Here is a 25089-nt window from a genome sequence, read left to right on the forward strand (position 1 = left end):
ACATATGTGTCCGGTGTGTACATATGTGGGATGAGGTGCACCATTGTTGTGAGGCTGGGTGGATGTTTATTGTTTATTGTGTTTATACATGTATTCCTGTACAGACGGTGGCAACAAATCTTCTTATTAAGGACAAATAAAGATATGTCTATCTATCTATCTATCTATCTATCTATCTATCTATCTATCTATCTATCTATCTATCTATCTATCTATCTATCTATCTATCTATCTATCTATCTACATAGTTAATTACTACATCACAAGGATGCGAGGCTAATAGTGGCGGTTCTGGGGAGGGGCCAACAGGGGCCAGTGCCCTTGTAAAACTGAACCTGGACCCCTCTGTGGCCCTCCCTCAACACCAAACAAATATTATATAATAAAAAAAGCTTTGCTGTCATGCCAATGTTACAGGCGGAACACATGCGTGTGGCACTTGGTTCCAGTCCCTTAGAGCGCTAAGGGACTCATGTTGAGTGTAAACAGCCAAACAGCTGCTGTCAGTCTGCATTTTGATATAGTACACAGTAGTATATATGTCTAGTATATAGGGATGCACTTATGTTTTACTAGTTTGTTCTCAGTCGGTCCTCGCCCTTCTCAGTCTCTTTGGTCAGGGTTGAATGTGTCCCTCTGACAACACCCATGGCCCCAGCCTGCCTTACAGTCTACACTCGGGCTTTTAAAACTTTGTAACAATTTTATTATTTAATTTTTATCATTTAATTTGAACATTTGAAAACAGTCTAGAGCAGTCCAGATTGGTATGGCGTGTAACTTCAGTTTGTGACTTTGTTTATTCCTTGAATTTATATACAGTCCTGGGTCCTAAATTATTAAGCTTCAATCTATACATGTCTGTGAATAATTATCACTGTACAATCATTTTTTATTTTAAAAGTACTACAGGTAAAAGAATAACATCCATCTTTTCAAAATACCGAAAGTTGGACTCGGAACCAAGTAACACACTACTAATCCGGGGAATCATTTGTTACCGGACCACCGGAAGCGGAATTGCGCAATCGCAGTAACAGTCGAAGTTTATGGTGGCAACGTTTTCGAGTTCCTTTTGTTTAATACGAGCTTTTGAGAAGACACAGATGTCACTTTGGCTTCTAAACTATTAAATTAGTTGATTATTTTCAGGATGACCAAAGAGAAGAGACACAGAAGGAGGGAGTCTCCGGAGCGGGAGTCCAAAGTGAAGATAAAGCAGGAGAAACAGAGCCCGGTTAGGCCACAGACATCTCGACGCTCTCGGTCTGGATCCAACAGCAACTCAAGTCCACAGAGGAGAAGAACGAGCAGGTAATGCGAATTGAAGATGTTCAATGTCTTCACTTTTGTTGTTCACCTTGACAGAGAAGACATGCGTCGTTGTATTTTTCCTGATTAGCTTAAAAGTGTTTTTCCACACTACCGATCAACAGACACTGCTGCCGCATGTTTGTTATGGGTCTAACTTGGCTGTTTGAAAATGGCTAATAAAAAAAGTTATAATCGAGGTCTTCTGTTTTCCTCTCTGTAGGTCACCCGTTAGAACGAGGGACCGCTCCCCGGGTAGAAGACAGGCATCTCCCCCAAGACGAGGCAGCAGATCCCCCAGAAACAGGAGAAGCCCTCATCGCGGTGCTGATGTGAAAATAAAGAGGGTGATTAGGCTTCAAATTATGAAATATTATGAAAGGGATTTTGTTATTAGAGGTTATACAATGTTGAGACAATCACAGCTGGGTATCCTGAAAGAATTAACCCTCCTGTTATGTTCGTTTCTCTGGAACAGCAATAATGTTCCTGGGTCAATTTGACCCGGGGCATATTTCATTATTCAAAAGTGTCAGAACCAAAAAAAAAACAATACATTTTTTTTAATTTAATTTTTAACTCAATTATTAAGCATTTAAATTAAGATCTAGTACATTGGTGTTCTTTAATTCTCACAGATCATGGTTCAATGAGGATAACTCACTCGTTTTTCATTAAAATTAATGTTAAAACTTTTTTAATGTACATTGGAAAGCCCTAAATATAAATACAATAGTTTAACCTGACATTGTTTTTTGTTTATTTTATTTTACTTTTTTTTTTTAATGAAGGGATTTTGATAAATTAACATGACACCTTTTCTGTCACATAATGCCCAATTTTTTATGCTGCATTCAGTTGGTTTGGAAAGCATATGTTGCCTAAAAAAGACTTTAAAAAGGGTCAATTTGACCCGCAACATAACAGGAGGGTCAAAACAGAAACCAACACAATAAGGCCAAACAAAAGTAAGACAAATAAAAGAAACAGTCAAAATATTCTTCAAGGAAAAGGAAAAAATAGGAACTGCATGATATATAAAACTGGGGTATGATGTAGGATGAGGATGATATAGAGATAAGAAAATTAAAATAATGTACAGGGTATTTTTTTTTACTTCTTCAAAAGGTGGGGTAAAGCAAGAAAAATGTAGCCCTCTGAAGGGTGCTAATTATGATGTTCTACACAGTGGTGTGTATAAAGTGCTTGAAAGCCATACTTGAGTAAAGTAACTTTAAAATCTACTCTGGTAAAAGTGAAAGATACCCATGAAAAAAACACTTGAGTAAAAGTCTTAAAGTAGCTCAAATTAAATGTACTTAAGTATCAAAAGTAAAAGTACAAATAAACAAAACTGCCAGAAATAGTTGTTTCTCTCACAAGCTTGTTTTTGCGATCAAATTTGTATTGTTTTGAAAGATATGCAGCACAATGAAATACTGTATGGGATAAGACAAGGCATATCATAAAGTAAACAAAGAAAAAAATAAAAGAAGGTATGACGACACCCACCCCAACCCACCACACCTCAGAATAGAGCCCTGGATGATAACAACAGGGAATATTGTATTCAAGTGAATGGTGACAATGACATCATTTATAACATGAATCTAAATAAAAATAAAGACAACAACAGAAGGAAATGGTCAAGCAGTCCCGTGATAATGCTCAGTTATATCATAAAGTTAGACATATTCTTTGATCTTAGGTATGGATTTTAACCAGGATGAGATAGTGGTTCCTGTGGCTCTGTGCATCTTGGCCACTGAGAGCTCCATAACAGCTATATAAAAATACATATTAAACCACTGAGATCTTGACAGAATGTGGTGATTTCCACCGTTTTCTCTCACAAGCTTTATTAATTTTTATTCTCCCTCCTTCCCTCCCTAAACTCCCTTCTCCTCTTGCTCCCTCCCTCCCTCCTGCCTGTGACAGGCTGCAGAGGCAGGTAGAGGTGTGTTCAGCTTCACAGACAGCTTCACAGACAGCAGTAAACGATTCAGTATTGATAATATGTTATCCATACTTATTACTGCGATTAGTTAATCCACTTACCGCACTGTTTTTTTTAGGTTTGACGGTGAGTTTTGCAACGCCATTATTTCAGTGTTTTTCGGCAAGCACAGGAGGAACTTCATCCTGTAGGATGAATCTTTCATCCCGACCAAAGCGAAAAGGGTTTTTAAATATGGCCACGGGTGTCTGTCTTCTCCTGAAGCACAACTAGCAGATGGAGGTGTGGTGGTATCTCCACTGTCGCCAGTGGACGAGGCTGCTTCCATCATGCTGTAGAGACTGAGGAATATTAGCAGGCTGTGTGTGGTCTCGCTGAGATGAGCCTCAGCTTAATTTGAGAGCGCCAGTTATTCCAATAAGAACACACACAGTCCCGATAATCCATACATCATGAGACAATTATATTCACATTTTATTTTGTAACATGTAACGATGGTGACAATATAAATGTAGCGGAGTAAAAGTATTATTTTTTTCTTTTTAATGTAACAGAGTAAAAGTGAAAGTTGCAAAACATATAGAAACTCAAGTAAAGTATAGATACTCCCAAAACCTACTAAAGTACTGTAACAAAGTACTTTCACTTCATTCCTTTACACCTCTGGTTTTATATATTATCGTAAGGTTTGTCAACGACTAATAATTTAAAAGTAACCATTCCTCTATTAATATTTTTTAGGAGCGTGAGGAGCCTGGGGTGAGCGGTGATGATCGGAGGAGAAGAAACAACCCGCCAGAAGAGAGGAGGAGCAGATGGGAAACAGACAGACCGCGCGATAGAGACGGAGACCGCAGCCGAGACAGCAGCAGAGACAGAGACCGCAGCAGAGACAGACCCAGAGAACGAGACGCCCTTGCCTCCCAACAAGCAGAGAGACAGCAGCACGACGAGCGGCGCCGGGAAAACCGTCAGCGGCGTGAGGAAAACCAAGAGCAGGATTTCGGTCAGTCAGAAGATGGAAGCGATGCAGCAGAGGGTCCTCCTGTTGACAAAGAGAAGCCCAACTTTGGACTCTCAGGGGCGCTGACAGAAGATACAAACACATTCCGGGGGGTCGTGATCAAGTACAACGAGCCGCCTGAGGCTCGCATTCCCAAGCGGCGGTGGCGATTGTACCCTTTCAAGAACGACGAAACCCTCCCAGTCATGTACATCCACAGACAGAGTGCCTACTTGTTGGGGCGGCAGAGGAAAATCGCTGATATCCCAATCGATCACCCATCCTGCTCCAAGCAGCACGCAGTATTCCAGTACAGGTAAGAAGAGAAACACTCATCAGCATAATGTTTGATTTTCCCATATTTGAGCGTTTCGATCATGTCTTCCTTTGTGTCCATGTTTTCGCAGGCTAGTGGATTTCACCAGAGCAGACGGAACCTCTGGTCGCAGGGTCCGGCCTTACATCATCGACCTCGGCTCTGGCAACGGCACCTACCTGAACAACCAGCGCATCGAATCCCAGCGTTACTACGAGCTCAAAGAAAAGGACGTTATCAAGTTTGGCTTCAGCAGCCGCGAGTACGTCCTTCTGCACGAGTTCTCCGATACAGCCGAGGTCGACGCAAAACGCGATGAGGAGGAGGAGGAAGACGAGGGTCTTGATGAGTGAATAATCCCCACAAACTGTATTACCTGAGAATCATTCAAGTGAGAGAACCTCACGTCAACATTTATCCAAGTTGTTTCTGCAGGGAACGGAACAATTCATTGATGGTTGACTTCATTGAACCATCAACACACGGCCGGTTTGTATATTATGTAATTACCAAACGATTGCTTAAACCTGCCACAACTGTCTCAAAGAAGACTTCCTATTCTCAGGTTGTTTTTGTAATGTCAGAGTGACGCACGACAGATCTCCCATTTGACAGTGCTCACATTATTAAGTGCTTGGTGCCAGATAGAGATATCTTGCCAAGTCAGATAGTTAATTATATTTTTGGATTACAGCACTGAGTGCAAAGATTAGCTGAAGACCCATCTCATGTCTCTATCTATGGGCTATATATGTCAAGTGTACATGATACATTGAATGTGAATTCTAGACTCGTGTTACGTGTTGGTTATTTTCAGAGTTAAATATTTCACACAACTTGTAATGACATTGCCTTTTTTTTTTTTTGCTTTGTAGTGCAGAGAAAAAAAAGTTGATGCTCTTGTGTGTTTCAGGACTTCCCCTTTTTATTTTTGAGGCCCATTTATAGTCAAATTTCATTTATGTACTGTAAATAAAGACGTTGAAAGTTTGCATTGTCACATTTGTGTCATTCTTCTCAACAAATATACAAAAATAAAGAAGTGTTTAAAGTAAATACTTGTTGGACACTTGTTTGCAGTGGCGTACTCGGGCGTTTTGAGGGGCAGGGGTGAAAACAAAAAATGGCACCTCCTTTCTAACCCCTGGTACTCGCAGTTTAGAGTGAATTTAAATGTATTGAGGCAGCGGTACAAAGAGGGGGAGAACATTTTGAGCATCTAACACTTAATTCCTGCATTCTGGTGGATATTTAAAGTGTTTTATACATCTAAGGGTCATCCAGAGGGTATTTTTAAAGTGTTTTATACATCTAAGGGTCATCCAGAGGGCATTTTAAAAATGTTTCATACATCTAAGGGTCATCCAGAGGGCATTTTTAAAATGTGTTATACATCTAAGGGTCATGCAGAGGGCATTTTTCTACGTTTTACACATTTCAGGAGCATCAAGAGGGCACTTGTTTCTGCATTCTATGAAATTCAGGGGCATCAAGAGGGCACTTGATTTTTCTTTCTATAAATTTTAGGGGCATCAAGAGGGCACTTGCTTGTTTGTTTTAATTTTAGGGGCATCAAGAGGGCACTTGTTTGTTTGTTTTAATTTTAGGAGCATCCAGAGAGCACTTGATTTTGCCTTCTATAAATTTTAGGGGCATCCAGAGGGCACTTGTTTGTTTGTTTGTTTTAATTTGAGGGGCATCAAGAGGGCACTTGTTTGTTTGTTTGTTTTAATTTTAGGGGCATCCAGAGGGCACCTTTTTTTTTGGTAACGTTTTATACATTTTAAAGGAATCCAGAGGGCACTTTTTCCTGCATTTTCCACTGAAAGGGCACCAGAGAAGGCAATATTTCACATTTTATTTAGGCTACTATAGTGGAATTCAAGAGGGCACTTTAGCCCGGTTTCTTTTGGACACTAGACCATCCCCCTATGAGTACTTGTTTGAATAACTTTTCTCAGTAGATCTATTTTTGTACTAATTAAAATCATTGTGTTGATATAGGGAAACAACAACAGATTGAAAAAAAAAAAGAAAATTATATAGTTTCATTACTTTCTAACCAAAATAACGCATTGCATCGTAAGTTCTTATACAGTTTGAGGTATACATCTTTAAATCTTGACTTCAGTGGTAGAAAAGACTTGCCACTGTCCCGTGAACTTTTTCAACACTGTTGTTTTTGGACATTGTGGACATGTAAAAGCTTTCCACAGCAGAGGTCATGCGAGAGTCGAGGCTTTCTGGTGTTCAGTTTCAGTCTGAAGAAGCCAGCAGGCGGAGCGGATCAAGAAAGGACAGGAGGGCGGGTCGAACGGGGAGGAGTACCGGGAATGTCAGTGGATCCTCGCGGTGAGAGGAGGCGGCGACGCACCTGGGGAATTACACGAACAAGCAAATCTGTAGTTGCCTCTTTAATGGAGGCTTCAACGAAGAATTGCATGCGTTAAGTTTGAGCTGACTTTTTGAAAATGTACACGACGGAGCGCAGGCGAATGAGCCTGCACGAGATCAAGAGGAAAGACCCGGTTTGGGTGTCAGCTGGGAGTTTGTGGCAGGACGCGCTGGCTGTAGACCTGAACGGCGGTAAACATATCGTCTCTCCTCGTAGTCGGACCAGAGCTGTCTCCGTGGCATACATCGTGAACGAGGACGCGTCCGTGCCACAGACTGAGGAGAACCTATCCCTGAAATGTCTGAAGGAAGCCTGTGCGGATGCGCACGCTGCTTTCAAAACCATTTCATTCGAGAGGATCTCCATGGGCACCACAGACATCCTAGATAGTTTCTACAACGCAGGCAAGTGCAGGCACGCGGAGTGAAGGGGAAACAATTTGGATGACACCACTACGCAAATTACGCAAACTGACCCGCCTTTCTGCATTTTCCTCACAGATGTAGCAGTGGTGGAGATGAGTGACTCTTTCTGCCAGCCTTCCCTTTTCTATCACCTCGGAGTGAGGGAAAGTTTCAGCATGACCAATAACATAATACTGTACTGTTACAAGAAAGATAGTGATCTGCAGGCTGTCAAGGTAACTTTGAAAGCAACATTGGTTACTGTTATTCAGGTGTGCTTTAAATAAGCAGAACTACAGGAGCTGCTCTGTGGAAAGTGGGCCACTGCCCTGTGGCCCCAAAGGTCAACTATGTGAAACAAGTTGTTGCTCTGTTGTCAAAGGGCAAAGAGCAGAAAATCTTTAGGTCCTAGCAGCTTGAAGCAGATAATGTCTGACCATTTATCAGTCATCAATTTAAAGGCAGATACGATTCCTTTGATTGATTTTTTAAAATATTTTTTATTTGTTTATTTCAACAGGGACAGTGTACAGCCATTTAGTTGTACCAGAGTTAGCTAGCAGCTAATTTACATCAGGAGACAGAGGTGATGCCTCTGTTAAAAAAAATAATACATAATTTAAACAGCTACACAATAATACATAACTACTATAAAACAACAGGGATACATTTACATCAGAACTACCAACACAATAATAAAATATAAATAGCTAAAAGCACTACACTATGAAAGTCATTATATTGAAGTGTGACGAGTACATGATTGGGTTGATTTTAGCCATGATTTCATCCTGGACTTAAATTCAGCAAAGCTGCAGCACTCTCTGATTTTACTCGGTAATGAGTTCCAAGCAGTTGTTGCTCTAACAGAGAGGGCTTTTTTGCCAAATTCAGAAGATCTCACAGTCACCTCTATTTGCTGTAGATGTTCTTCCATTATCTTCACGCAATGATATAAACTCTTTTAATGGGGGAGCAACCAGACCATTTATCACTTTATACACTAAACAAGCATCAGCAAAACCCACAAAAAATTAAGAGGTTGTACTCCTGTATGATATTGCAGTAGTGACAACTTTTTGGCTTCTTGTCCAGTACCTTTAATGTTTTAAAGCAGTTCAACACAATGGAGAGGATTTGGGATAAGTGAAATGTCTTTGAAGGTTCTCAGTCATCCAGGTCATGGTAATCCAAAGCTTGATCCGTAAGGCAACTGGACTGGTAGAAATTCTTGAAGACGTTTCACCTCTCCTCTGAAAGGTTTCTTCAGTTCTGAGATAAGAGGCAGAACTGAAGAAGCCTTTCAGAGGAGAGGTGAAACGTCTTCAAGAATTTCTACCAGTCCAGTTGCCTTACGGATCAAGCTTTGGATAAGTGAAATAAATGCATGTGAACCCAAATCCTGAAATGATCCGGGCCTGAGATGTAGTTGTTAAAGTCACATCAGACTTCACACCAAGCTTTGCTAACATCTGAGTGCAGAGTTTGTCTTGGTTCTTGTGCAAAACAACAGTAAGAGGAGTATTACACCAATAGTAATGTGATTTATTGGAGTTAGATGAAAAAGATCCAGCTGGGTCTGCCTGGGAATTTAGCTGCAGGGCTAGCTAGCATGTTAATAAAGCCTTGGCTTCAACTAATGAATATTTTAATATCTGCTTAATAAATCAGAGAGAAAAAGATAGTCACGATAATCCACACCCACATGTGACACCTTCAAATATATACTGTTTTGTCAGCATTGTGATATGAAGATATATAAGTTAACATATCTGTCTGGATCCTATTTCGCATAACTACCAGCTGACTTGAGAAACCCTGTATGATGCATGCGTTGTCTGCCCCCAGGAGCAGTGTGGAAGCTACACGCTGATCCCGTACGTGGTGTCACCCCAGGGCAAAGTGTTTGCCTGTGATGCCACCATAATGACCGGCATCAAAGACTTGATGCAACCCAGTTTCCAGCTGGAGCCTCTGCTGACCCCACTGGTGGAGAGACTGGTGCACCTACTGAACAATGTCCACGTCCACACCAGGTCAGACACAACCCTGCAGCTCTCTGTTCACAGCATGTGTTTTACCATCAACATTATAATCTCAGGTTACATGTGCGTTTGCTGTCGGTGTTACTGACAGCTTCCCTCACGTTAGACTTCACTCAGCTTTTTTATTGAAGATCATAAAAGTGTAAGTAGTGTTATGACCCTTCTGTTTTCTCTCTCTCTCCTTCTCTCTCTCTCTCTACCGATAGTGAGTATTTCCGGGAGTCGATCAGGTATGAGATTCGTACAGCTCGGGAGCGGTTTAGCGGTCAGGCCCTGAGCGATGAGCTGAGCCGGATACAGAAGAGGCTGGATAGTGTGGAGCTGCTCACACCTGATATAGTCATGAACCTGCTGCTGTCCTACAGGGACATTCAGGTGTGTGTTTATGTGTGCATGAAAGAAAATACTTAGTAGGGTCTCAAGAGTCTTGGCTTGCAAACAATGACGATTGACTTTATTATTCTATCAGTCATTTCTCATATTGGGAACTAGACTGGTTCCTAAGCCTAAAGTGTCATTTTTCCATTGCTATATTATTTTTAAAAGGAAAGCAGTTCATCAAAGAAATGCAAAACATAATTTTGCAGTGTTAAACAATTATGTTCAATTATTTTAATTAAATACATATTTAAAAAACCCTATTATTGTTTAATCAAGTGGACATTTTGCATCAAATTGTGCATATTTTAAACATAAAAAATGCCTTACCTTTATCTTGAATGTGTTTATGACAACATTAAGCTGAAGTATTAGCTCCTGTAAGATGTTAGATGCTATCAGAAACCTTGGTCTACATGATCATTTTGAATAGATGTTGTACTTACACATTAATAACATAGGACCATGGTAATTAGAATCTTATACGCCTGCATCTTTTTTTAACAGGACTATGACTCCATTATCAAACTGGTGGAGACTCTGAACGACCTACCCATGTGCGTGGTGGGGAAACATCAGAATATCAAGTTTCATTATATATTTGCTCTGAACAGGTAAACAAAACAACTCCTGCTGCATTCAAATGAAGTCATAATTAAACCACAATCCTCTCCCTGTTTTCATTGTAGTCCCTTCATATGCATTGTATTTATAACATCACTGCTCACACAGGAGGAATCATCCAGGAGATCGACTCAAAGCGTTGGAGGCTATACTTCCTATTGTGGAGTCAGGGGGCAAGGTTGCGTCAGACGTCTACTGCCTGTGTGGACGTATTTACAAAGACATGTTCATGAGCTCTAGCTTCAAGGATGTGCGCAGCCGAGACCAGGCCTGCTACTGGTACAACCTCTTTGTGTTTGCTGTCAGATTGTACAAACTGATCCGAAGGTTACACATGGAGTGACATTTGTTTGTCTCTTTAGACTCTACATAATAGATAATTTTTTTAACAATTGCTTGTTATAAGCTGCATTATTCATCTGATGTTCCTTTCATCAATGTTGTACTTTAACACATAACTGCTGTCTTTGTTTCACTGATCAGGTATGGGAAAGCGTTCGAGACGGAGCCAACTCTTCACTCAGGCATCAACAACGTGGTCCTCTTGATGGCTGCTGGACATGAATTTGACACTTCTATTGAGCTTCGCAAAATTGGTGATTCAAACTTTCAGATATTTTATGTCATGAAGTTTGTAGTATTTATGAATTACCCTTAATGCTGAAGGGGTACAGGCATTCCATTATACTTAAAATAATAACACATTTGCAAGGCAGAATATTTTGGCTTGAAAATAAAATGATAAGATGGAAAGCATAATGCATTATTGATCCCTGGGCGGAAATTCGGTTGTTGGAGCAACACAGACATAGTAGCAAGTAGCAGTCCAAGAATAAAGGTAGAAAAAAAAATGGTGCACATAAATAAAAAGTAAAATACAAAAATGTGTGTAAAAATATTTAAATAATTGTATAAAATTAGAAAAAATATATATAAAGAAATAATAAATAGATTATAAAATATATATCAAATGTTTTGCAGGTAATTATAGGTAGTTCAGCTTAAAATGCAAACTTGTGGAAGAGGAATTAGGGCTACAGGGAAAAAAAATTAAGGTCAAAATTTTTTTTAATTATTATTGTTCTGAGAAAAAGTCAGAATTCTGAGATTAAAGTCAGAAGTCAGACTTTAATCTCAGAATTCTGACTTTTTTTTTTTTATAATAATAATAAAAAGTTGACCTTAATTTGTTTTTTTCAGTGGCCCTAATCCTCTTCCATACAAACTAGTGCATGTAGAAGAGACAAGTATATTCCTACTATAAACTGAAATAACTCATATTCTTAAGGTGTGATTTGTTGTAAATCTGTCTCACTCCCATGACCTTATTTTGTGAGGAATAAGCCTGGTATGCAGCCACATGATAGGCCTATATCGCTACATTGTTCCTCCTCCAGTTCAGCACCCTTTAAAAAATGCATGAGCATGTTGTTGTTCTCAGGGCTGTCACATGTTTATGCACGTATTAGCCTCAAACATATGAGTACTTTCACAGGTATTTGTGGGTTAATTGTCCTGCTCTTTCTGATCATATCCACGTTCAGGTGTGACTCTGAGCACCCTGCTGGGTCGAAAGGGCAGTCTGGAGAAGATGAAGGACTACTGGGACGTTGGTTTCTACATCGGAGCAAACATCCTCGCTAATGAGCACAAGAAAGTCATTGAAGGATCTGAGAGGCTGTACAGGCTCAACGCCCCAATCTGGTGAGGCTTCAGCAGCAGCGGTTGATTGGTTGTAATCATGCAGATCAGGCTGTTTAATCATGATGAAGACTCAGTTTGGAGGGCTTGTTAGTTAGGTGTGATCAAAAAAATCAGACTCAGTGGCTTTAGAGTGATTCTGGTGTTATTTCCATATTTAAATAATCTGTGTTAATACGTTTGGCTTGATTCTTTCAGGTATGTGGCATCCATCATGGAGACTTTCATCCTGTACCGTCAATTTGCGAAACCCTGTGAGGTGAAAACCCCCAAACAGGAGTTTGTGGAATTCTGGATGGAGCTGCTTCTGCAGACCTGCAAACCCACTGTGTCCACAGACCGCTGCCCGGTAAGCAACAGCAATATTATTGGCAGTAAATGTAACCAAAACAAAAAAATTAAAGCTCTTTTGTTAATATAAAGTTAGCTCTGTCCACTCTGATCTTAGTATTAGCACATACTACTTTGTTGCTGTTGCAATAATGCTCAAAGTGTGACAGCTGCAGCCAGAAATAAATGAAACATGCAGCTGTTGTAGCACGTTTGCATAGAAGTGGACTATTTGATTGCTGCTGTCTTTCAGGTGCTTATTCTGGAGCCGAGTAAAGTCCTCCAGCCAGCTATTGTGTGTGTGAGTGAGGAGGATGAAAGTCGCACCGTCCAGTTGAAACACATCACACCCTTAAAGGTATGTAGACCCTCAGTCTGCATTCACAGGCTGCAGGAAGATTGCGTAATGACAGGAAGAGCCGACATTTCTCTACTGATTTACACTCCAGTGAATGTTTAATCCAGCATGTGTGTGGGCGTGTTTACGAAGGACTGTCTCGCTTTATACATCATGAGTCGGGGTTGTTTACTGTCCTCTCTTTCATGTGTGCATACATTCCAAAAAGCAGATCCATCATGTGTGACATACTGTGTATTAGCACTCAGACTGTCTTTATCCTGTGGTTTAACTTCATCCTTGATTCTACAGAAAGGCTTACACCAGTGGACTTTCCCAGCCTCTGCAATCCGGGGAGTGAGGTAAAGTGGAGTACAGCATGTGCTAACATCTCGCAAATATCTGCTGCTGCTCTCAGTTCTGGGTGTGGTCAAAGCCTGGAGCCATGCCACAGGACCCAAAACAAGCTGGTTGTCTGGGAAACCTTGGCTGTCAGTCAGATTTTGAGTTTCAGGCTTTGTTAGCTTTGTTGTTTGAACGCTTTGTTTGCTCACCTGAAGGTATTGATCAGCGCTTTTTTAGGACTTTAGCCTTGTGATGTCTGCAGATTTGCCTCTTTGTCAGTTTTCAGCAAAGATCCGAGACAGTCAGCTGCTGGCTCACTGGAAAAAAAACAGCAACAAGATGACTTTATCAGATTGTGCTGTGTTTGAAGATACAGTTGTGCTCATTAGATTACATACCCTGGGCGAATTTATGATTTCTTGGGTAATTTCTGTTGTCATTATGATATAAAAAGAGTAAACACAGTTCTTTCACAATAAATGGCTTCACCCAACCACTAACCATGAGTGAAAAAAAAGTTTTTCTCATATCTTTCATATTATCTGAAAAAATGCCCCAAAAAAATCCCTAATTCTGCCAGGGTATGTAAACTTATGTGCACAACTGTAGATGAGAGACATGTTTTTTGGTGTGCTATTAATCAGCATTTACTGAATCAACCAATCAACCAACCAATCAGTCAATCAGTCAGTCAGTCAGTCGGTCAGTCAGTCAATCAATCAATCAATCTTTATTCATTATATATATTATATTATTATACAATCTTTATTAGTGGTGCAACGGATCATCGTTGATCCGTGATCCGTACGGATGCCTCTCCACGGTTCGGTACGGACGTGGTCCGCGGATCGGTTGATGAAAAAAGTTGCGCGTCTTCACGTGAAGACCGCATGTTTAATCCATACTCACTCGTCAAGCGCAGCGGTAGTCATGGCAAGTGAAGGAGCAGAGGAACTTGAAAAAACCTCCTGCATCTGTTCTGTCACATGTATGGGAGCATTTTGGGTTTCCCTGTGAAATACAGTGAATGCTAAATGTGCTTGAGCCACGTTATGAAACTCTGTTGCGCACCCACTAGACCAGAGGCCGTCAATACGCGGCCCGCGTGCCGCACCAGGCCGTCTATTTGTGGTCCCCGAACTGTTATTCCTTCACTCTGTGTTTTGGTTGGGTCACCCCGTGTTTACCGGTACTTGTCTCCATACCAACGATACGCAGACAGGCTGTTACTGGGTCACTTAGAGTCCACTTCTGCGAGTGCAATTTTTAACTTTCACTTTCGTTTTTGGAGCAGTTCGCATGTTGGCACTTTGCCAGCTATAGGACCCTAGAATAAAACGGTGTGTTCACAGTTTGCAGCTCAAAGAAAAGTGGACGGTAAAAATCCGCGATTGAAAGAAGAATAGAGTGAAACTTTTTAAGTTCCTCTGCTCCTTCACTTGCCATGCCATGAAATGCACTGAATGAGGCAGGACTGGGCCCACAGATAGGGTGCTTTGCACATGCAGTACATTTTGAGTTGAATGTTGTTTTTATTTAATTGGCAAAGTGTTTTACAAAATAAATGGAGGGACAAAGTTATATTTGTCTTGTCTTCTTTTTCTTTTTTCTTTTTTTTTTTTTCGCTGATCCGAAAAATGATCTGATCCGTGACTCAAAACCGTGATCCGATCAGAACCGTGAGTTTTTTGATCCGTTGCACCCCTAATCATTATTATAGGATCACTGTGTCAGTGCGCCAGTTCCCCCAGCAGTCTAAGCCTAAAGCAGCATAACTAAGAGCTGGTCAAAGCCTGAGCCAGTTCTAACTATAAGACTTATCAAAAAAGAAAGTTTGAAACCTAATCTTAAAAGTAGAGAGGGTGTCCTTCTCCCTGGACCCTGACTGGTAGATGATTCCAAAGGAGAGGGGCCTAATAAATGAAGGTTCTACCTCCCATACTACTTTTAGAGAATAGTGACAAGCAGGCCTGAATGATCTATTATTTACCCTTCATTTGTTTACTCAAACCTGCCAACCTTTGTGACAGTCTTCAATCAGAATCAAATCTGTCAGACGCCTTCATAATCCGCAGTCACATTTCTAATCCGATGAATCAGGTGTTATGACGATTTGAGCTTCCTTTTAAAACAGTCATCATTTGTTTTTCCTCCACAGCGCTTCAAAGATTGACGAGCGGAGCTGCTTCCTGTATGTCCACTATAACTCAGATGACTTCCAGCTCTGCTTCCCTTCCGAGCTTCACTGTAAAGGGTGAGTGACTAATAAAACTGGCAAAACACACATCAGGGCGGGACAGTGAGTGTGTTTCTATTTGTACGAGGAGGTGCTAATGATCTACTGACCGACTGACTTGCAGGATAATGGTGATCGCACCATCATTACAGGTTACTGAAAGATCCTCAGAACTGCTTTGCAAACAGAGTCTAGTCATTGGCTTTGAGAAATGGGAGTGATGTAACCGCACTGAGTGAGTCATCATTTCTTCATTGCCTTCAAGGAAAAACCCCAAGGATGTATTTTTCAGTCGCTCTTACAGAGTCAGGCGACGTCATTTTTCGAAATAAAAACCTCTATTTCCGTCTTATCTCTTGTTGTTAGAACCACAACAGATATAAAATGTTACCATCACCACCGCCGCCAGCTTTATCAAACAGGAGTCACTTATTTGTTGTTTAATGTACTTCAGATTCACTCAAAATATCCTAGATTTCTAAGTTTACCTCCTGCCAAAAGAAGTCAAAGCTCCTGTGAGGAACATTTGATTGTGGATCGGTACTTCTTATCTCTCCGCGATCTTGACATTTAATAATAATAATAATTATATAATAAAGTTTATTTATATAGCACTTGTCAAAACAGATGTTACAAAGTGCTTTGCATCGTAAAAAAAACCCCAAAACAATAATGAGCCAAGCAGGAAAGGGAGACATTGAACTAGCAAGACTCAACTCAACTCATTTTTATCTATATAGCACCTTTCATACATTTAAGGATGCAGCCCAAAGTGCTTCAGAAGACAACAGAGACAGAAAACAACAGCAATATTTAAAAGTGGAAAAATCAGAGAAGTATCAGAAAAATAAAATAAAATGAAATAAAAACATTATAATAAAATCAATATAATAAAATCAGATAATTAAATAAATATAAAACAACATGTAATATAATAAGATAGAATAAAATAAGATAAATAAAAATGATGCTAAAACAATGGTCACAATGGTAATAAAGCAGTCCAGAGCTAAAAGGAAATTACCCCTCATTAAAAAACAGATTCAAAAGGTAAGTCTTTAGTTTACTTTTAAAAACATCCAGAGAGCTCACCGGAGGAAGAGAGTTCCACAGTCTTGGTGCATAAAAACAGAAAGCTGAGTAAAAGAGAACATACTAAAAGCAATTTAAACAATTAAAAATTAGTAAAACAAATAAAAACAAGGTGTGAATAAAAGATAACCATTAATACAGGTAAATTAAAAATAAATATGGCATCACTGATAAAACATAATATTACAAGAAGGCCTTTCTGATTTAAAAGAAGATACTGATGTAGCTTTCCTGAAATCCTCAGGCAGGTCGTTCCACAGTGGTGGGGCCTGAACAGCAAACGCTCGGTCACCTTTAATTTTTAAGTTTGTGATGGGAACTTTAAATAGGTTCCTGCGTGAGGATCTGAGGCTGGTAGGGTGACAGCAATTCACAAATATATTCAGTGTAAGGTCATTAAATCAGGAGTAATGTGCTCTATATACAGTATATAGACTTGCAAGTGGTGATTTTGACTGAAACATCTCACCTTGCTTTCATTTAACAGTCAGTTGTAGCACTCATTGACAATCTTTGCCATGAAAAGTGAAAAAAACAACAACAGAAAGACAGATAAAGAACCATATGAACAGCATGTTGTTAATGACATAATTTGACACATACCCCCAGGCATTAATTCCATCAGTGTAACGATATACTTACAAAGTTAAAATAGAATAATTAAAGGTAAAAAATAAGAATAATATTAAATAAAATATTATGAATATTTACACTATACACTTTCTACTTATGCATAGTTTAGTTATTGCACCCGGTGCAAAATCTAGAAAGTATCAGTCTGCTTGTTTATGGTCTTATTTGCCTTTCTAGGTCATAAAGTGTTGTCTGTACTTATTTCAGTCTGTTCCACAGCCAGCTATGAACTCCTCACAAGAGCTTTAAGCTAAGTTTACAACCGTCTCCATGACTACAGGCTACTTTGAATGAACAGGGGAAGTACTTTTATAAATGTACTTTCTTCTAATTCAGGTCAACCCAACCCTCACAGGATCTCTTTGACATTTTAAACAAACACAAGATTTGTTTATGTTCTCTGTTTCCCACAAACATTATTCTAGGTAACACATTTACAGAGCTGTTAGCACTTTGTTAACCTCGTGTTTATTGGAGATGACTCGTTGCTAGAACTTGTGCACATGCATCTTTGTGTGCAACATACTGTACATACCAAAGGGTGATACTCATAACCAAAAAGGTGCTTCTAGTCGGACTACGAATGGTCAAAAACTGCAGCAACCTTTTGATTTGTTAAAGCAAATGTGAATTCGTTCATTTAAGCTTTTGTCTTAGAGGTGAAGGCTCCCTGTGTAAATTATCTTACAAGGACAGTTGATTTTGATGCTGTCAGCTTTTTTGAATGTTTGTTTTTCATTATAACAAAATTAAAAATTTTAAAAATTGGTCATGCTGACAGCAAGTACAGATCCAGTTATCCAAAATGTACAGATGTTTGACAAAAAAATTAACAAACTCTTGGGCTTCCATTCTTATACTCTTATCCAAGTTCCCCTTCCCTGACTTCAATATAGCTCTTGGTTTTATTGTTCATTACCGGCTGTGGCTCATTGGGTAGAGTCAGTTTCTCTAAAAGGAAGGTTGTTGGTTCAATCCCAGCTCCTGCAGTCACATGCTGAGGCGTCCTTGAGAAAGACACTGAACCCAAGATTGCCCCGGTGAAATGGTCAGCGGTTTGTGAATGTGTATAAATGCGATTTGCTTATTCTGATGGTCCCTGGCTAAGGCAGCCTCTACTATCAGTGTGTGACAAGTAGTGAATGTGACAAGTAGTGTAAAATTGTTTGAGTGGTCAGAAGGACAAAATTGCAAACTAGCTGGTAGTCCTGATGTATCCAATGCAAACATCCACTCCAAGGCCATTGTGGAGTGTAAAAAAACCAGCAACTTTATTCCAAAAGTGTTAAAAAAACTAATATTTGTAAGATGATGCTGGATTCCAAACTAGAAGACAATACGACATGAAAAAAAAACGTGTGACTCCACAAACCTCCACTGACTCCACCAACTGTGGTACAAACAACTCTATCTTTTTTTTTTTCTTTAAAAGTTATATTTTTGGGCCTTTATTTGATATGACAGCTGAAGAGAGACAGGAAATGAGGGGAGAGAGCAGGGGAGGACACGCAGGAAATGGTTGCAGCCGGGAATCAAACCGACGACCCCTGTGACGGGGACTGTAGCCTCCATACATGAGGCACTTGGACCGCTAGGCCACCAGTGCCCCCACAACTCTATCTTAAAGAGGCAGTAACTCGAAAACTCAAAACTAAAATTGCCTACAAAACAACCAAATCCAATAACAATTTTTCCATGCATTACAATTACCATTTCTCAATTAACACTAACGTTAAGTAAATCAATAAACATTCACTGATAAACTTTAACATAACTTTGCCTCATACATACTAGAAAAGGGCTAAATAAGTACAAGTCCATTTACCAACATTTGATTTCAAACAACTCCATGAAGAAGGATCTGCTTTAGCTCAGTGATTGAATCGCCCACCTTGTCCCAATTCCAACCCATGACCCCTTAAAGCATTTCAGTTCTGCTCTCTGTCCACTGTCTTATCCACTGTCCTGTCTCTGAATAAAGACATAATAAAGCCTCTGAAATAATCTCCATGAAGCTCATCTAAATATTGTCAGAAACTCCCCTCTATATTGTATGTAGATGTCTTCATAGTATCAGATGTTCATCAATATTTGATATATTGATTCATACCTTTGTTTGTTGTTTTTTTTGCATTTTTTCTGAAGGTGTTGCTCTTGTACTTTTTAAGAAACACAAGTCTATAAGTGCACCTTTACTCCTTTTTAGTGAGGAAGTCTCTTGGATATATACCCAGAATGCAAAACTTTGACCTACAAGGGATCCTCTGCTTTGTTATTTTGCTAATCATCTCAAGGACAATTAAAAAGTGTTGCTGTAGCTGTTTGTTGTCTGACTTTAACTGAGAGTTGCTGAAACGTTTTAGAAACACATGCTACATGAAGAGAATATTTACACTGATATCTTCCCAACTGTTCTTTCCATAGTTTCTGCGAGCTGGTAAACTCCCTACTCCTGCAAGCTGAGGACTCCGCTCAGAGCCTGGACCATCTGAGTGAGGGGATACTTGAGGTCAGTCACACTCCTCCGTCCTCTGTCCCTCTGACGTAGAGTCGGCTCTATTTAAAGTCTGACTTACTCCAACAAGTGGGAAACGACTGAAATGTCTAGGGTGATGTCACATTTACTGTTCCATGAAATCTAATGAACTTAGCATTACGTGTATTACAAGTTTGTGTAAACAACTTGAGTTGATATCTTGCTTTTGTGTAAAAAAAAAAAAAAAAAACTCCCTGAATGATGCATCTGTTCTCCCTCTTTTAAAACATTTTGTCCTTTCTTGTGAAACTCCCCTGACGTCTCCACTTTGACTCATCTCATTCACGCTGTCCTCATTTCTCTCTCCAGTACATCTACGAGACCAACGAGAGAGGAGACAAGGTCATTCTGGGCAAAGGCACGTACGGCGTGGTGTATGCAGGGAGGGACCTGAGCAACCAAGTCCGTATCGCCATCAAGGAAATCCCTGAGAAGGACAGCACGTATGAGAAAGCTACACTCACTCACACTGTGGTTTTCCACTCTGCTCAGAGACACAAAGCTGCAGTGTTTCTCACAGGAATGTTCTTTTTCCATAATACCCTTTTGGGGAAAGGATTTGGCAGGGATGACACTCACTTGCATGAAATGGATCCCCTGTGCTTTTTAGGAAACTCTGGGAGGCTTTGTGATTGTTTAGACTTGAATACTCTGTAATCTGCCCAAAGAGATTAGGCTTTCTCTGCAGGCTGCACTCCATCAAAGGACATGAGATATTCTTGAAAAGCTTTTTGAATCATTGAACAAACCTCTCTGTGGTCAAGAGAAAGCAAATTGTGTACCTCAAGTCCCTCTCTAATGGTTTAATTTATTAGGCTGTACTATAATCAGCAGAAAAAATACTTCAACTGAGAAACAATCTGTCAGATTAGTAAGTTTGTAGTTATGATGCAGATGGGGATCATTGGAAGAGAGAAGATTTGGTAATTGATGCAAGACAGAAAGAGAGAGGGAGGAGCAAACCACTTTGTTTATGCAGCAGCAGAAGCCATGTGACATTATTTTAAAGCTGTTTTGAGCTCCCTTCTATAAGAATATTATCACATGACTAAAGGTGCATTTTGACCAAGAGTTCCAGGGTCTTTTAGCCCCAAGAACTACTTTCCCTGGAATTAAAGGTTCCTGTGCCCTCATTGTTGTCTGCTTTTCGACCGCGGGCTGAAGTCCTGGGTAGATTGTGCAAATCAGGCCAGTGGCGTATGGAGAATTCTTAATCTTAATAAAAAACTAAACTATTATGCATGCCTAGGAACTCCCTCTGTGCTTCAACAACTGTGTTAACTCCACAAACACTGTTACATTCAACCAGAGTCCCAGGACCTTCGAAAAGTACTACCCCCCAAGCAGGGGCTTTTCAGGGGGGAGATTAACTACCCCTGAACAAAATGACCAAATACCAGAATGTTGTGTATATATACCTGGATCAAAACCTCTAGCAAACATCTGTACCCCTCTGTCTTCCCCAGGTACTCCCAGCCCCTCCACGAGGAGATCGCTCTGCACAAAAGGCTCAAACACAGAAACATCGTTCAGTACCTGGGCTCTGTTAGTCAAGATGGTTTCATCAAGATCTTCATGGAGGAAGTACCTGGAGGTAGGGATCCTTAAATGTAAAATTCAAAGGCCAGTACAAGATATTCTGGGCACATGGGTTGCCACGCTTTTAGCCCCCTAAGGTGGTTAAACGTTGCTCACAGCCACGTGCATAAGAGGCCAATCCAAGACCAGACACGCAACAGCCAAATAACCATAATATTATTTCATAATAGTTAAGAAAATACTAGTAGCAGAATACAGGTAGTCTTCATGTTTAGACTGTAGCAGTGGTAGTAAGTAAGTAAGAAGACCTGAGTGACCTACTGGTGAGGTAGGGATGGAGCAGGTCGGCGATATATTCAGGAGCCTGACCATGCAGAGCTCTATACACAAAAACAAGAACCTTAAAATGAATCCTAAATTTAACTGGAAGCCAATGTAGGGAAGATAGAATCGGAGTGATGTGGGTTGTCCGGCTGGACTTGGTCAACAGCCTTGCAGCAGCATTCTGGACTAATTGAAGACGATGGAGGGACGACTTATTGAGGCAGGTGAAAAGTGAATCACAATAGTCCAGTCGGGATGAAACAAAAGCATGAATGATCATTTCCAGTTCAGGATGTGACACAACAGACCTAAGTTTGGCAATGTTTCGTAAATGGAAGAAACATGACCGGGACAACTGTTTCATGTGGTGACCGAAGCACATGCACTGATCAAATATTACTCCAAGATTTCTGAGTTTAGACTGGACAGCTGAAGAGAGAGATCCAAACTCACTGAGCAACCTTGGAAGCTATAGTATCAGAACCAACGATAAGGACCTCCGTCTTGTCAGCGTTTAGCTGCATGCAGTTGTCAGTCATCCAGTCCTTAATCACAGTCAGACAATCAAGCAAAACAATCAGTTTGTCTGTGTCATCAGGTCTAAATGACACATACAGCTGGATATCATCAGCGTAACAGTGATAAGAAATACCTTTGAATTTGCAGATAATGTGACTCGAGGTAGGACCTAGAATATTCAATAAGCAGTCCCATGTATGCGTCTGTTTGTTCATACTGGCTTAAAGTGCAAGGTACTTCATTGAGCTGCTTTGCAGAAAAGTAGCTATGTGCACATGTCACTGTGACATTTGCTGCTATTAATCAACCTTTTAATTGCTACAGATGCTTTAGCTAAGTAAGGGATAATGTATGGTTACAAGGTAATTATATAATAATAGGGGCGGCAGTAGCTCAGTCCATAGGGACTTGGCTTGGGAACCAGAGTCGCTGGTTCGAGTCCCAGTATGGACGAAGTTTGGCAAGTGGACTGGTGGTTGGAGAGGTGCTGGCTCACTTGCCTATAATGGCAGCATCCTCACTCTGACATCTCTCCCTAAGTGCATGTCCACTGCATGTGTGTGCATGATTGTATGTATATACAAAAAACTGTGTGTGTAGCATGACCAAAAAATAACACAAGTGGAAAAAATGGAATTTCCCCCATGGGGATTAGTAAAGTACGTTTCGTTCGTTGAGCTCATTTTAGAATAGAATCCTGACAAAGTGAGACGAGACCTGACAGGACTTTGCGTCGGGTCTTGTTTCACCCTGAGGGGGGAGCATGCCAACCTGAATTAGTGTTTTAGCCACATTGTTTTGATGCACACAGAAACGGTTTCATCTCGCCTTACAGTCTATGGTGTCAACAAGCAGAAGCAAAATGAACCGGAACACTTTTCCACGGATTGATTTGACATGACGTGTGATCAGTTTACCTCTGGTGTTGCTAATGTTAGTGAAAATTAATAACCGTTGTCAAGGGGTTTTAACCAATCAGAATCAAGCATCTTACAGAGACCGGTAGTAATCCGTCATAACCATCTCTTTCTCAGGCATCTGGCAACAAAGAAAAGTAGAAATTTGAAGACACATTTCTGGTTTGCACATTTGTTTTTTAATGAAGCTACTTTTTTAAAATATCGTTTGTGTCGGGCAGAAATCTTGTATCTCCAATCAATGCTGCTTCCCTTTATGTCTGTCAATGGGCTTTCTGAAGTATAAGAGATGACACTTTAAAAAAAAAAAAAAAAAACCTTGTGGTTGAATCTTGTGCAATGCTCAGTCATGGGAAAACAAAGGGTTGATTTAATTCCTGGAAAGTAGCAGTTTTGGAGATACAAGGTTTCGGCCTGACATTGATGATATAAGTATATATTAACAATAATAGATGGAATATAACATTTTAAATAATTTTAAAAAAAATTATGGAGGGGATGCATCTTGCAACTCCCAGTGGGTACACTGAAAAAAATGTTGTGTTGAATCTACTAAATTTGATTTTGTCAAGTTGTTGCATGAAATACATTTCTCTAAATCCAGATATATTTATTAAGTTAAGCCTCCTGTTATGTTCATTTCTCTGGATCAGCAATAATGTTCCTGGGTCAATTTGACCCGGGGCATATTCTATTATCCAAAAGTGTCAGAACCCCAAAAAATCCCCAAACAATTTTTTTTAACCTAATTTTTAACTCCATCACTAACCATTTAAATCAAGATTTAGTCCATTGGTGTTCTTTAATTCTCACAGATCATGGTTCAATGAGGATAACTCACTCGTTTTTCATTAAAATTAATGTTAAAACTTTTTGTAATGTACATTGGAAAGCCCTAAATATAAATACAATAGTTTTACATGACATAGATTTTTGTTCATTATATTTTACATCTTTATTTATTTTTTATTTTTATGAAGTGATGTTGATAAATTAACACAACACCTCTTCTGTAACATGCTGCCCACATTTTTATGCAGCAGTTAGCTGATTTGGAAGGCATATATTGCCTAAAATAGACTTTAAAAAGGGTCAATTTGACCCGCAACATAACAGGAGGGTTAAGTAAATTAACTTAATAAATATATCTGGATTTAGAGAAATGTATTTAATGCAACAACTTGACATAATAAAATGTAGTAGAATCAACACAACATTTTTTTCAGTTGCAACCACTATTGCAACACACAAATACACAGTTTAATACAAAAACAAACTAAGTAAAGTTATAAAATATGTCAGTGTAAGATTTTAAAACCCTCTGTTAGCTACATTAAATCAGACCAGCTTAACTTGGTGTCATAATATTATTTCATTTGGTTTTATTTTATGCTTTCACATCTGCTCATACAAACACTGCTGCCCTTTCACATTGGCCGTCTTGTTAAAAGACATTAGCACATTCGTATCTGGTGAGCAACTAAAATAATGTTATTGTGAACTTTAACTAGCTTTTACACAGAGTGTATATGAGGAACTTGAAAAGAAGCCATGTCTTGATTCCTTTAAAGTGCTAACAGAAGGAAGTCTGTGCCTGTCTAGTATGTAGATTTGTGTGTGTGTGTGTGTGTGTGTGTGTGTATGTGTGTGTGTGTGTGTGTGTGTGTGTGTGTGTGTGTGTGTGTGTGTGTGTGTGTGTGTGTGTGTGTGTGTGTGTGTGTGTTTGTGATTGTGTAACATCAACTGGAAGTCAGTTTAAAGAGAGTGGGTGGTTACAGACACATCCTTCTCATTGGAGGAAAATGTCCTCAGGCAGACATGATTGTCAGGAAAATATCTTGAGATTTGTGGACTTTCCCGATCCATATCTTTGCCTGATGTCACCAGTGTAAAAAAAAAAAAAGTAGTTTTCTTCTTGTTTCTTCCTTCTGGGAATTGAAGTGTAATTTCACATCAGAATTATTCCCCTAAAATTAAATCTTTAAACTCTTCTTATAGGGAGTTTGTCTTCTCTCCTGCGCTCCAAATGGGGTCCTCTGAAAGACAACGAGGCCACCATCATCTTCTACACCAAACAGATCCTGGAGGGACTCAAATACCTTCATGACAATCAGATCGTCCACAGAGACATAAAGGTGAACTAAGCC

At 39.8% G+C, this 25089-nt stretch overlaps 2 protein-coding genes across 2 annotated transcripts in view; both read left to right on the forward strand.

The window, feature by feature from the left end:
• The first annotated feature begins 992 nt into the window (after window positions 1-992).
• On the forward strand, window positions 993-5579 carry snip1 (Smad nuclear interacting protein). Its single transcript, XM_034698347.1, has 4 exons — window positions 993-1314; window positions 1535-1658; window positions 4010-4587; window positions 4679-5579. The coding sequence occupies exons 1-4, from the start codon at window positions 1154-1156 to the stop codon at window positions 4938-4940; spliced, it is 1125 nt and encodes a 374-aa protein (XP_034554238.1). The 5' UTR covers window positions 993-1153; the 3' UTR covers window positions 4941-5579.
• A 1093-nt stretch (window positions 5580-6672) lies between these two features.
• The window catches only part of si:ch211-1i11.3 (mitogen-activated protein kinase kinase kinase 5), a 28110-nt gene continuing 9693 nt past the window's right edge, over window positions 6673-25089 (forward strand). The window contains exons 1-16 of the mRNA XM_034697830.1: window positions 6673-7386; window positions 7483-7622; window positions 9235-9422; window positions 9638-9806; window positions 10317-10423; window positions 10542-10712; window positions 10917-11029; window positions 11978-12137; window positions 12333-12483; window positions 12718-12822; window positions 13114-13163; window positions 15305-15400; window positions 19532-19616; window positions 19953-20086; window positions 21110-21237; window positions 24941-25077. Coding sequence (XP_034553721.1) covers window positions 7059-7386; window positions 7483-7622; window positions 9235-9422; window positions 9638-9806; window positions 10317-10423; window positions 10542-10712; window positions 10917-11029; window positions 11978-12137; window positions 12333-12483; window positions 12718-12822; window positions 13114-13163; window positions 15305-15400; window positions 19532-19616; window positions 19953-20086; window positions 21110-21237; window positions 24941-25077 — 2262 coding nt within the window. The 5' untranslated portion in view covers window positions 6673-7058. The remainder of the gene's footprint in view (window positions 7387-7482; window positions 7623-9234; window positions 9423-9637; window positions 9807-10316; window positions 10424-10541; window positions 10713-10916; window positions 11030-11977; window positions 12138-12332; window positions 12484-12717; window positions 12823-13113; window positions 13164-15304; window positions 15401-19531; window positions 19617-19952; window positions 20087-21109; window positions 21238-24940; window positions 25078-25089) is intronic.

This window comes from Notolabrus celidotus, chromosome 12, assembly GCF_009762535.1.
Source record: "Notolabrus celidotus isolate fNotCel1 chromosome 12, fNotCel1.pri, whole genome shotgun sequence".
Taxonomy (NCBI): Eukaryota; Metazoa; Chordata; class Actinopteri; order Labriformes; family Labridae; genus Notolabrus; species Notolabrus celidotus.

Coding starts and splice junctions, on each gene's coding strand:
- snip1 (XM_034698347.1), top strand. CDS start 1,154: ATGACCAAAGAGAAGAGACACAGAAGGAGGGAGTCTCCGGAGCGGGAG. Junction 1,315..1,534: donor CAGAGGAGAAGAACGAGCAG/GTAATGCGAATT, acceptor TCCTCTCTGTAG/GTCACCCGTTAGAACGAGGG. Junction 1,659..4,009: donor CTGATGTGAAAATAAAGAGG/GTGATTAGGCTT, acceptor AATATTTTTTAG/GAGCGTGAGGAGCCTGGGGT.